This window comes from Xyrauchen texanus, chromosome 42 (assembly GCF_025860055.1).
Source record: "Xyrauchen texanus isolate HMW12.3.18 chromosome 42, RBS_HiC_50CHRs, whole genome shotgun sequence".
Classification (NCBI taxonomy): domain Eukaryota; kingdom Metazoa; phylum Chordata; class Actinopteri; order Cypriniformes; family Catostomidae; genus Xyrauchen; species Xyrauchen texanus.
In genome coordinates, this window is record NC_068317.1 from 10,811,587 (window position 1) to 10,825,695 (window position 14,109).

The 14,109-nt window shown below is 38.9% G+C and overlaps 1 protein-coding gene across 4 annotated transcripts in view; it reads left to right on the forward strand.

Moving 5' to 3' along the window:
* The window catches only part of LOC127634921 (neuropilin-1a), an 82,516-nt gene that overhangs the window by 28,613 nt on the left and 39,794 nt on the right, over positions 1-14,109 (forward strand). For all 4 annotated transcript variants that reach the window (XM_052114677.1, XM_052114676.1, XM_052114678.1 and 1 more), the window contains exons 4-5: positions 7,957-8,184; positions 11,718-11,873. In XM_052114677.1, coding sequence (XP_051970637.1) covers positions 7,957-8,184; positions 11,718-11,873 — 384 coding nt within the window. The remainder of the gene's footprint in view (positions 1-7,956; positions 8,185-11,717; positions 11,874-14,109) is intronic.

A 14,109-nucleotide genomic window follows, 5' to 3' on the forward strand; every position in this document is an offset into this window, starting at 1 on the left:
AGAGTTGCCTGAGGAGATGAGATCACATGATAACATTGACTCGTAGACCTTCAGGGTCTCTCTCTCTGGCACCGTCTGGCCTACAGATACACACTCGAGGACTGTCGGTCTTATCTGGAGATGTCACAGCAATAAGAAGAAATTTCCTGTTGTTCCTGTTTCCTGTGTTTGAGGTAGGGATAGAGGCACAGAGAAAGCAAGAGGGAGAAAAAAATGTGTGTGTGTGTGTAACCCAGGACAGGTGCAGTAGACATCATGGCCAAATACTGACCCTGGTCAACACAGAGTTTGACCTCAGGATGAGATTAATGTTCTGCGGGGATTTATTTGAATCTTTATTGTCTGTTTGTGTTCGTGTGCTTGGGTGTGTGTGGTGGTTCCCATAGTAATAAAAAACAATTTAATAAATGTTAAATCCTTAAAGCTGTAGTGTGTCATTTCTGTGACACTAGCATGAAACAGAATTGCAAAAGTAAACATTCTTTGCAAATTCTTCTGTAAATAAAATAAAATATAAAAAATTTCTCATCAAATTCTTCAAGATTTAGACTAATTATCTGGGCTTTGCTATCCACATTAATTATATGGCTCTATACGCATACTGTATTGCAACAATTGTCTTATTTGTGTCTATTTTTATTTCTACTAAAATTATAGGAGAATCCTCAATGATAAAATTGACACTTAATCTGTTATTTAAATCTCTAGAGCTACGAAACAGCAGCCTTTGAGCAGTACATTTTCCTCTGGTTTCATAGCCCCCATCCCCCCCTACACACTTCAGCTCTCATCAATATCATCAATAAGTTTCCCACAGTATTCCATTATCTCAGTGCTTTTTTTCTTGAACTCATCTTCTTGATGTGTCTGATTGGAAACAAGGTTCCTCAGGAGAGACCATATACATCTGAAACAAATCGACATGCTCTGTGCAGTCCAGGGGTCTACCAGACACTCTCGGCCAGGGTTTGCTTCCTAATGCTGGGTGTGTTCCTCCAGATAACTGTTCTCGTTTATCTTCAAAGGTGGACCACTAGATCCTGTTTATATGACAAACAGTGTATTTTTGCAGTCCATAGGAACTTGTTGAGTCAATGCAAATTCCACCAAGTGCCAAGCGCACAGCTACATATTCAAATAAAAACACAGGGACAGTGAAAAAGCAAAGGAAAGAAAGTGAGAGGACAATGGAGTGGGGGAAGTGAATAACAAAAGAAAGGGAAATTGATTAGATAGCCTTGTCAACATCATCTGATGTGTGTGTATTGGTGTGGATGACATACAATAAACATAATGATTATGCACAGGTGTTGAGGCAGGTGCGCATGTATTCAAATGAGAGATGATGGAACAATGCAACACCATTTAAACTGAGATCAAATTCATTTGAATCTGCTACTGAACTTCTGAAGAGTTAAGATGTGGATTAGAGTTGAGATTTCACACCCATACACACATGCACAAGCACACATAGTGTGTGGGCTGCATTGCTAGAAGCAGCAGTACAGTAACATCTAATTGAGGGTACACTGTGTATTTTAAAGCTCTGAGATAGGTAAGCTGATCTCAAAAACAGGTATCTTCATCTTTATATGTTTCTATATGTTACTAAAGCCACAAGAGCCCAAAAACACCCTTTTAAAGTCAATGTAAAATCAAATGGACTATATTTACTTTCTAAATAGGTATTAATCCTGGTCTTAATTTTTCAGTCTGTGTAATCGATCATCAAAATGTAATAACTTGCTCTAAAAAAACAACTTTCTTTTTTAACTGACATCACCTAGACTTAAGTTTCACCTACGGGTTTTAAGGGGGTTTGTAGCTCAGCCAGTAGGATGTCAGAGATAAAACTATACATTTTATAAAGGATATGAAGATTAGGTTAAAAAAAGAGAAAGACCTGAAGGAATGAGGGAGAGTGAGAGAAGGGAGCTAGTGTGAACATTGCAAGAGTGAAAGACAGAATAAACATGGTACACAAAGGGAGAGAAGAATCTATTCAGAAAAAGTGTGAAAGTGACAAGAAAGTGAAGAGAGGGAGAAGATGAGGTGAATAGAGGGCGCGAAAGCCTGAAAGCCACACACACACACACACACACACACACACACACACACAGGAAAAGATAAGAGATGAGAATCTCTCCAGTGCAGCTATCTCTGAATGCAATCAAGCCTGACCCGAACACTGGGCAGAATCTAATGAAGAGCAGTCCTCAGGAGGCTTCATACCTCTATGGTTTCACAGACATCATGTTCTTTCCCTCAGAGTTCCCTTACACCATCCCTAACAAGGGGTTTTTAGATGAGTTTTAGAAACTTGCGCATCCCATCCATGAAAAGAAGAGTCTGTAGTTATCATGTCATCCTGTCTTCCTGTGGCATCCCCTAAATGGCCTTTTGTGGGGTGGAAGGAAGGAGACATACATTTTTAGTTAACAGCTCTACAATTTTCAGAGCCACATCAAGTAGAGTGGCGAGGGACGGCGGGTGTTTTGCAAGTGTTATCCAACTCTGAGGGGTGGAGTGAGGGAATGGATATGGATGTATGGATGGGTTGGTGAATGGGTGTGGGAATAAAAGTTGGAGAGTTAAGGCACCTACATACTAGAAAGCTCTTACAGAGCTTTTGACTGTTGGGTAATGTATGTGTAAGATCCAATTGTGAGGGTGTGGAAAGAGCCGGTTAGTCAGTATGTTTACATGCACCTTAAAAGTTTTAGTTAATTTAGACTAAAACTATAATTAAATTTTTTTAAATGTCACGTAAAGGCTTTTTGAAATCTGGTACTTGAATTGCACCAGTCCGATTTTTGCAAAGTCAGACTTACAGAGCATGATCATGAGAATGTAGCTCATGCTTCGTCCAGCACGTATACATATTGATCAACCCACAACTGGCCATGTGTGCATGCCCCGAAAGGTAAAGTTTGATGTGTATTACTGGCACTTCTTCAGCTTACGACTTTACTTAAAATACTCGATCCCACAGTGTGTCATGTATACTTGGACAGCAGATGAATAATTTCACTAGACTTTGCAAAAACCCTCTGGAGCTCCATTATAACAGCTGATTATGTTGCTTGATTGTAAAGTTTGAAATCAAGAGGGAATAGAGTGAATTTAATTTCTGAAAGCACAACTATGCAACATCTTTAAAGTGCTTATTGGTGAATGGATACATACATCAGAGTATTGTACATTCGTCAACTTTTGGTTGCAATAACAGAGCATCACTTTTGCAAATCCTTGCACTATTTTTTGTAGGAACTCTAAAGGCTATGGTACATGATGCTCAAAGATGTACTGCCATGTAGAAAACTAAAGCATGCTTTTGTCCTTAAGACTCACACCATTATGCCGAAAGTCTGTGTCATCAGTGCTAGCTCATGTCTAGCTAAGCCATTTATCACTGAGATGTTGTCTGAATGTCTTTATGATGGCACCTGTGTCAACACAGCAGGATAAGGATTGTGTGTGGAGGGCAGCTTGTTCATTGTGCACAGTTTGGTTGTTTTTTACTAGTTTAGTTGTTTTTTTTACAGGCTAGTGGCATAGGTCACATCTGGCAAAGCATGCATGCCATTCTACAAGCTGGTCTTCTAAATACATCTCAGGGCAAATGAAATCCAAGACACAAACTGTCTTTCTGTGTGTTACTTGCCCACTCCCATTTCTCAAGGGGAATCATCAGCATGGTTGGCTGGCTAAATGATGTGTCAGCAACTGTGGAGTGTGTGTGTTCTAGGTAAACCCACAGCTGTAAGCTTAGATTAATGTTTGTTGGAAAGTGTGGCCAAATTTTGCTTCTCAAACTCTCATCGCGCCCATTAACCTGTCCCATTGTAGCGGGGAGTAAACGGTAAGGAAAATTGTGTGTTGTGAGTGTGTGTGTGTGTGTGTGTGTGTGCAAATTAATTACTTTCCCTGCAGATATATGGAATATAAAAAAACAGCGATTAGCTCACGAGACCCACAACACCTTAAGCCACTTCATAACTTCAGCATTATGCAAACTGTGGTATACCGAGGAATCTAGGTGCGGTTATAATGGCATTCACTGTAACATAACACAAATCCAAATACAGTAGCTGAGCCATGGTATTCAACATTATGTGCAACACAGCAATGTAGCTTAATATGACCAATCTTCACCATTTACAGACAACTTTAGAGCTAAGCAAAACCCTGCTACCCTGCTTAAAACACGAGGTGAATTGCTGGTCTAGTTTGAGCTAGTTTAGTTACATAAGTAGTACCCAACACTGCTCTTAAACCAGCAAACCAGGCCGGCCTGACCAATGAAAGCCAGCTTGTTGGCTGGCTTAAGCTGTTTATTTTGTGCAGTGTGTGCTGTTGAAAAGCAATGTACTTAAATTTCATATTAGAAAGCATAAGTCTATGACACTTAGGGGGGTTTGTTTTCATTAAGAGGGGGCCTGCAAGTGATCTTTTTAACAACCATTGCCTCTGGCCTAATAAATAAACTGTGCAAATTCCATAGAGGCTGAAGGCTTCAGCCATTTCAACACACTGAAAAGATAAGCCGTGTGTATATACATTTGTACGGAGAAGCCTGTCAAATAAATTGTACTAGCTAGCCATTAATGTCAGAATTAGCGCTTAGCTTCCAACTGTGTGTGTTTTTCAATATCACTTCACTACTCTCGTAAATTGTGGTGTTGAAGTTAGTTCAAAAGGACTTGAAAGTATTTGTAACTGTAAGAAAGAAACAAAGAAAGAAAGAAAGAGAAAGAAAGAAAGAAATTGGGTAGCTGGATGTCTCTCACAAAGCTTTATTTGTTTGGCTTGGATTTAACGGCACAAAGCCCTCGCGTTTCTCACCTCAAGTTTCCTTAGCCTTTCCCTTGTAAGGTTTTTACCCAACTTCTTGCAAATAACTACAGAAAAAAACCAAAGGACATAGGAATGTGTTGAGGTTTTGAACATTTGTGGTTAGTGACAATAGTGGCATGTCTCTGTAGCCTTATGAGACTCACATAATCAGAAACGCACACACACAAATCTTACACCCCCATCACAATGTTTAAACAGCAATGGAGCATTACAAAGCTAATCTTGAATTACATTGAAGAGCAGTGAAGCTACACAGTACTAGCTATATGCTTAAATGAAGTGGACCCAAGACTAGGGCTATTGCGATGGCAATTTTTTATAATTTATTGTGGGTCATAAACATAAACAAGGAGAAAAGCAGAGGCCCTAAAACTGATCCCTGTGATACTCCATACTTTACTTTTGTTTGGTTTGACAATTCCTCATTTACATAGACAAAGGTAGTGGTTTTCTATTATTTCATCAAGTTTTTCTAGGCTTTGGGGCTTACTGAATGTATGAGATTGATCTGGAAGAATATCAGTGAAGCTATATTTAGTGGTCGAAAGAATAGTTCTGCCTGAATGATAGTGTGGTGTAGATTGAGTAACATTAGATGATCACAGTGTACAAGAGACGAGGAAATGATCTGAGATTTTCTATAGTATCAACATCAACTAGATATAACAGAATTAAATCTATGCTTGCGATGAGCTAGTCCTGACACATTTTGTCTGACTCCAAGAGAGTTGAGAATATCAATAAATGATAAGTCCAACGTGTCATTTTAATTTTCTATGTGAATGTTAAAGTCACTAATAATTAAAGCTTTATCTATAGTAACTACAAGATCTGATAAAAAATTAGCAAATTCACCAAGGAAATCAGAATAAGGCCCGGGTGATCTATACACTGTAGCAAGGGCATCCAGATATATTTAAATTATATCTGGATGGCAGAGTGGTGTCGCTTTGCTGAGCGAGTATGCCGCAGAGACGACACCCAGACACCCTGCTGTGGGGGCTCTAGATCCAGAACCAAAATGTGTGTGTTGCTCACTGTTCTACACGTATCTGAAACAGTATCTACCGGCTTCTCTTTCTTACTGACCTCCACTAGCATTCGGATGCGTGTCTCTAACTCTAACCTTCTCCATCAGCCTGACTAATTCCTTACATTTATCACATGTCCCTTACCACTGTTGGAAGAAGCTATTGTACACATGTAACATGCAATGCAGGTAGAAATAACATGAGCGGATCCCATGACTTACTGCAACTGATTGTAGTTTTTGATTGATTGTTGTAGCACAGAGGAGACAATGGGTGCGTGCTGTAAAATGCATGCAGTTTAATCACACTAAAAATAGAAAGTGGATGCATGCGGAAAACGCAATAAGAGAATAATGCAGGGGAAAAACCGATGCGCGATTAAAAATGTCAGATGTTAAGGATTAAAAGCTGAAAACAGATAGATAAGTGATACTAAAAAAGTTAGCAGGCTACAAACACAGGCTCAAAAATGCACACAGATGAAACAGTAGAAAACAGGAAAAGGTTGTAACACATGGTAAAATGACAAAGGATAAAACGATAAACGTATGAGAATAAGAATAAGCAATGCTAAGCAGGCTAGCAGGCTGCAAACACTTGTGTAGTGTGCCGTCAACAACAGGAACAGGAAGACCAGTGCAGGACAGTTGTCAAGGTGATCCTCGCAGACCAGCTCAGGACACCAATTTCCTATTATATTTCATGTTCTTTATCTAATCATCCGTATAGATCCACAAGCTATCCAAGTATGCAAATACTGACACATTTTAGAATGCAACAACACATGAAATCAAGCTTGAGCAACTAGAAGAATTGGTTCCAGACCACAGAATGAAAGTTGTTTTACTGAAAATTCAGCTACAGCTTTTAACCCACTAAAGTGTTTCTGCAATTACCTTGTCCTACCTGTGTGGCACCTTCTCCCTAAGTGCAACTGCTGACGTCACAGATTTCAATGGATTTGTGGAGGGATAAGTAGAGGCCTGTAGTGTTCGAGAAGGCTACATCCACTGAGTGTGATACTTGAAGCCTTTTTTATGGTGACAGAAAAAGATTTTAAAGCTCTGGAATTTTAGACCTCTGTGTTTTGAAGGGACTAAAAGTATGGAATTTATGTCCTGCTGTTTAAAATCCAATCATGAATTGCACTAAATGCCAACTCACTTCAGACAAAAATGTCCATGCTGGTCATTTGCTTGAGAGCTCAAGAAAAATGAAAAAATGAAAGCAGTTATTGTGGCATGTATGTACGTGGGGTATTTGATGGAATTATGCACTCTACAAGATGCCCGAAAATCTGATAAAAAAAAAAATACATTATTTCAACATCCAGTTAATGCCACCATTCAATTTTTGCTTAAGTGCTTTTCCCTATCCCAACACAATATGCAAAAACAGCTATAAATAACCATTTATAGGTTGATTCCCCCCTAAAAGTGTGGTTCTATGGGGCTATCATTAAATTACTCTCTTTTTTGACCAGCCTGACACAACAACATTTGATCAACCAAAGGCATGAGTTTTAGCGGTACTTTCTATTTGACCAATGGACTTGTTTTTGGAGTGTTCAGAAAAATTGTTTGTTAACAATCTCTTTTGTAATTTTATTGGGTGATGCTAATGGCACAGAAATTACGCATGATTGGAATGTATTCACGTATACACCCAGCAAAATGTTTAACTAACAAAAATGTAATTAAAAATACCCATAAACATCCATTTAAAGCCACAAAAAATGGTATACTTAGCTCTTTACTGCTGTTTTATCTATTTTATCTGTGTCTTACCTTCCCAAGTAACCCTCATATCTCTTGGAGATTTGCTTTAAAGGTCATCCATTGATTTTATTTTTTAATTTTGTTCAGTGACACCATTACTTGTTATCACTAATCTCCAGTCTGGTTCATGATCTTCAACCTCATTCTGAATAGACTCGGCTTCCATCACGGCCCATAAACCATGCAATCATCAAGCAAAACAACATGGACCTCTGTGCCTTCTCTGTTTGTTTCTATTTTCAAAGAAAGAAAAAAAAATCACTTTTTCTTTGTATCACCCTCTATCTCAGGTCCAGAATGTTCCAGGAACTTCACCTCTAGCAGTGGAGTCATCAAGTCACCTGGCTTTCCAGAGAAGTACCCCAACAACCTGGACTGCACCTTCATGATCTTTGCACCCAAGATGTCAGAGATCATTTTAGAGTTTGAGAGCTTTGAGTTGGAGCCGGACACGCAACCGCCCACCGGAGTGTTCTGCCGCTATGACCGCCTGGAGATTTGGGATGGGTTCCCTGGAGGTGAGTCATCGGAGAAGTGTTGATCCAAACAGGAAAATGAGAATGTAACAAAAGATCATTTTACAGATGATGTCTGCACATTCTCGGTTCAAAGGACTAGCATGAAATACAAACTGTCATTGGCAACAAATAACAGGATATATTTATCAATACATTTTCCTAAGAAGGTGCTCCGGGTTGTTGCCAAGGCATTGCTATGCATTTACTAGGGTATTCAGGGATGTTACTAGGGTGTTGCTAGGGTGTTCAGAGTTGTTTCAAGGTTGTTATTTAGGAGTTAAGTATTGAAGTTTAATACAGTATATGTAGATTTTTAATTTGGAGTTTATTTGACCTCAAAGTCTTTAGAGCAGAAATCAGTGGGTGGATCTCATCCTTGGCCTTGTGAAAATGCCTTTTAAGGGACAAGCCAGATGCTGTTACTAAATAGCAATGCAGTATGATTGATCTCTAAGGGGTAATAGACGCCTGGCTCCGAACCACATCATTATTGCACAAGCAAAACAAAACTTGCTTAAGTATGGACAAGGGTCTTATTTGGATATGGACTGTAAACATACTCTTTTATGCACAAAGAAACATACATACACACCTTTGCTGTATAGGAAAGGAAAATCATTTGATACCATGTCACCAAGAGCTCTCCAATTAAGACTTTTTCTTTTTTATGTATGTCTCTGTCTGGACATGAGACCCCCGGTTTGGGTGGGGGACTCTAGAATGCAGACTTTTGTCATAAGTACTCCAAAAATATTATTTTCTTCAAGATAATTAAATTTTTTTGTTTGCACGTGTGTTTTTGAGCTGCATAAATAATTCCATCAGCAGCAGATTCCAGCTGAAAACGGGAAGGAAGTCTGTGAGGACCAGAGGTCTCATTCTATTTCCACTTCATTATCAACTTTTCTTTCCATATCATTGGAGGAGAGAAGCTGAGAAAAAATGCCACCTTTGATTTGAGACAGCCTGTTCAGCTTCCTCGTCAGTTATAATATTTTTTTATTATTTTCAGCATCTCTTCTGAAGCATGGTTGTGAACATGCAGTTCACCAATTATAGACAAAGACGGAATATAGGAGGTATATTTAAAGGGTTACACTAAATTGTTGTCTTTCATACAGGTATGAAAGGCCCAGATAGAATTTGCAGACATTTATGTGACTTTTAATGCATTTTTTAAGCCAATTTGTGGAATGGACTTAACTGGTAAAGCCGAGCTGCGGGTACTACACTCGTATTGGTGTGGTTCTCACAAAAATAATTACGAATCTGTACTGGTCCTATTGTACTCCACAATTAAAAGAAACAAAATAAGAAATTATAGTTAGCATATAGAAAATTAAAATGTTTTGTGCCATTAAGATTTTTAACACATGTGTAAAATAAACAAACTCCTAATTGGAATGTTTCAACAACTTTGGCTTATGTTAGGTAAAGGTTAGGAATAAACGTTAATAGAACATCATTGTGACGTTATATATATTTTTTCTCAGAAAAGTTCTCACAATGTTTGGAGAACACGCTCCTAGTCCGAAATTGTTTGTATAACCGTTAAACTAGATTTCTATTTAAACTAGATTTAATGTTCAAGTTTTAAAATTAAGTTTTCAAGAAGTTTTGACATTTTCAGGAATGCTATGCTAACCATTAAATAATGTTTTTCTCACAGCACACTGGACATTTTAACGTTCCCACAACCACGCTGTTATGTTTGGAAATCGTTTTAAGAACATGCATTTATTGATTGGAACGCAATGTCTCTTATTCACACAAAGGCTGTGTAGAACATTGTGAATCGGGCGTTTGAATTCTGCAGGCACAGAATCGGCTTGGGGAAGTGCAGATATCAGGACAGAAGTTGCATGCTTTGTCAGAGATTTCTAAGCCATCAGTTTTGAATTCTTCAATAAAAAGACACTCACTGTAGTTTCCCATGAGTTAACAGTCACAGAGAAAGAGCCAAGATAGAAAAACAAGGCTTTAAAGGAAAGGCACCAGTGCTCAAGGGCCTTAGTGTTACTTCTCTACGGTTCAGACACAAGCTGCATTACAGTACCTGTGGAGCCACACCAATCAATAGTTCATTAGTGTGGAAAGGCTGTAAGGCATGAGCCAGAGGCTTCTATGGCTTCAATCCACTGCGCCCCCAGCTCACCTCCTCCATCCATACTGGCAGCCCACTCAGAGTCAGTCACGGCCTGGTAGAGGGCATATGAAGCCCCGCTCATCCTTCTCCACAAGAGCAGACATGCAGTATGAGTTCATGGAGAGGCTCTTTAAAATTCCATAGCCCCGTTGAGTCATGCAGATAAAATGGATGGTTCACAACACCCAGAGTCTTCTCAATGCACACGCTTACACACACGCACACACGCATTTATAATTTATACACACTTGAATGCACCTGGTTCCACAATAAATTTCTCTTCTTCTCTTCAGAAAAACAACAGACCTTGAAAGAGGATCTCACTTTCTCTTAATCATTTTATTTGTGTCGCTCTCCCACTCGATTTCACTTATTTATTTATTTTTCTTTTCAACGTCTTTCTTTACCATCCCTCCTGTCTCACTCTTCCCACTTAAAATTGTTCACCTAAGGCAATTTTAACCCTATGTAAACCTAATCCTGGCTAACTTTGTTCCATGTTTCATTCTGTTCTTTACCCTGGGTTGTTATAAATATCACTGTTTTTTTGCTTAAAATTTTGCTTTGGTTGTTCGAAGTCCTCTGAAACATGCTACAAACACAAAAGACTGTACTTAACTAAACTTAACTGTACAAAGCTCCTGGATATTTAATGGGGCAAGCTTGATGGCAGTTTATGATTGGTTTTCTGTTGCTAAACAAGTTACCATTTCATCCTAGCACTACATTGTTTTAAATTGTATACCTTTGGCTGTGCAATTCAAGCTAAACACTGAAAGTGGTGCTAATCCTGCTTTGGAGCATGGCTTCATAACCCAGGGTTAAAAGTGGTGCTAACCATTTTTGTTACTAGTGTGAAATGATGCTTAACAACTTTGAAAGTGGACTTAACCCAGGGGGGAAAAAACACGTTATTCCAGTGCTCAGTGTAGTGTGAAAAGCCCTTTTTCTCCATCATTCTCTATAAAGCTTCCACACATTTACTTTCTCAGCTGAATGTATAGCATACCTCACATTTACTGCCTTTTATGTTTGGTTCCTTCCTTCTTCTTTCCACCTCCTACATTTTTTTTTCTTTTAAAGTGGCTTCTGGGAAGTCACATAAGAGTGGCCCTGGAATGAACAATAAGTGCTGGAATTTATGGCTGCCACAGAAAACAGAAGCCCAAGGTCATAGACACATACAAAACAGACACTGCCCTTTTCATTCCCATCAACAGTGAGATGTTGATTAAACGCCTTTTGTTCATTCAAAAGTATTATGCAAGGTTGGTTAAAGTCAATGTCCTTTAAAAGAGGTTCACATTGCTTTCACATAAAACTCTTGTATAACTCAGGAATAATATGACTTATGTATTCACCCATTCACCATTTCTTTTTTCTGCAGTTGGTCCATACATTGGCAGATACTGTGGGCAGATTACTCCAGGACGGATCATATCTTACACCGGAATCTTGGCCTTGACAATCAACACAGATAGTGCTATTGCTAAAGAAGGATTCTCAGCTAATTTTACTGTAATGGAAAGGACAGTCCCGGATGGTAAGTCAATGTTTTTAAAATGTTTAAAGTGTACTAAGTAATTAAATAAATTAATTGTGTATTTAATATATTGTAAAGATGAAGACTCAAGAATTATGTTTACGGTTTGTCACCTGCTCATGATGGCCACTATGTTGAGATCACATGACTAGTGCTGTTAAATAAATAGCTAAATATATTAATATTATTAATTGGAATAAAGAGTTCATGTGCAAAGAATTGCAGTTCATTAGCCTAACAGTAGGCAGCTTTAAATATATTGATTTGTCTGTGCAGAAATGTAATAAAAGTTAACAGAAGTTTTATCTGTGTGAAGGTCAGTAGGGTTAATAAAACACTGGTAATCCATGACCCATCTGCCCTGCTTTATGGAGGTCAATTTGCACACACACACACACACACACACACACACGGGTCCTGTTTTAAGAGCATTAGTATTAAGCGCAGTGCTATGCCATAAGTCATAAGTGCAAAGTCAGTGGCCATGAATTTCTGGTATTTTTGTGCAACCATGTGTCAAGGTGCATGTAGGTTTGGCGAAATTGCACGCACAACGTGCAAATGGGCTGGATTAATTGCAATTTAAATCTTAGTTTTTCTCTGGTTATTATTCCACCGTCGGCCTCCTATAATATAATGGATTCCCTCAAGCACTAGTGATATAAACCAAGTCAGCACATTCTTAAGAAGACTGTATGCAATGAATTAGAAGAGTTGAAAATTATGTTATTTTGTGCATTAAAATGCAATCTTGATGATTGTTGTGCTTATTTCTTTGACATGCTTCTTTTTTACGCATATAAAATGTGATTCTCCTCAGTATTTGGATGTAGGCTCCGTTAAATTACAGAGAATGTAAGCATTATTATTAATTTTCATCTACTGACACCCAAATCATGGCTAGAATTAACAGTGATTGTATCGGCAAAAATCACTCTTAAAAAATATCTTTAGACTTACAAATTAGACCATAAATACTGTACAGTGCCCCCTAGGTAGCTATGTCAAAGGCTCCATAAAGGTGCTCGCTTTTGTGCCATTGAGTCAGATTGTCTGCAAAAGGCCTATGCATCTGCTAGTGAGTATGGCCAGCTATGCAGTGTCTTGTTCCCCTCAGTGAACCAAGCTCCCATTGGGAGAACTCAAGCTGCTTATGATTGCTATGGGAACTAATACATTCACATGTTAAGAACAGTAGTGGCCAACTGTCAAAGCCCGTGTGGCAAGCATATATCGGTGCACAAGCGAGCTAAAGCATCTGAATAAAAAAGGAATTTTGAATTTACTCCTGTTCCAACAAAGAGAATGTGGGAAGCAGTAGTCAGTCCATCATCTAGATTAAAAAATCTAACATATTTATGCAGACAGGACCACCCTGCCACCATAAAAAGGTCCTGCAAGGACACACCTCTAGCCAAAGCCACGAAGATGTCATGCTCCTCGTAGAATGGGCTCAAATACCCAAAGGTGTAGATAAAATGTGCATTTCGTAAGCACTCGAAGTTGCATCAATAAACCAATGAGACACTCTTTGCTTGAACACCGAAACACCTCTGTTGCAGCCACCAAAGCACACAAATAAGTGTTCTGACTTATGCCACTGGTTAGTACGGTAAACATAGCAGAGCCCGAACTGGGCAAAGAATCTTTAATGCTCCTCCGACTCAAATGGGGTGGAGAGAAAGCCTGAAAATGAATGGTCTGTGAGTGAAACGACATAGAATTAACCTTGGGCAAATAGCCCAGACAAGTCTTAACACAACTTTTGAATACCCTGATGGAAAATCCATAGACAAAGGATTGACCGACAGGGCATGCAAATCACTGACTATTTTAAAGGATGCCAATGCCAATAGCAGTGCTGCCTTGAGAGTAAAAAAAACGTATCAGTAACTGTTATCAAGGGCTCGAACGGAGCACACGAGAGTGCCTCTAAAACAACAGATAAATCCCACAAAGGAACGAGGACGGGACGAAAAGGGCTAAGCCTGCGTACCCCATGCATAAAATGAGAGGCAACAGATTGTCTACAGACAGAGACTCCATTGATAAGCGCATGTTCGCTCCTACAAAAATTCCAACACTGTACAGACAGGGCAGCAAACTGGATTTTCACTTCATGCTGTACACCAAGATGCTAAAATATGCCCTTTAAATGTATATAGCCTCCTCAATGATGGAGCTCTAGAATTTAGAATGGTATCAACCACAGCGGGGACTACCCATCATTCAAAAG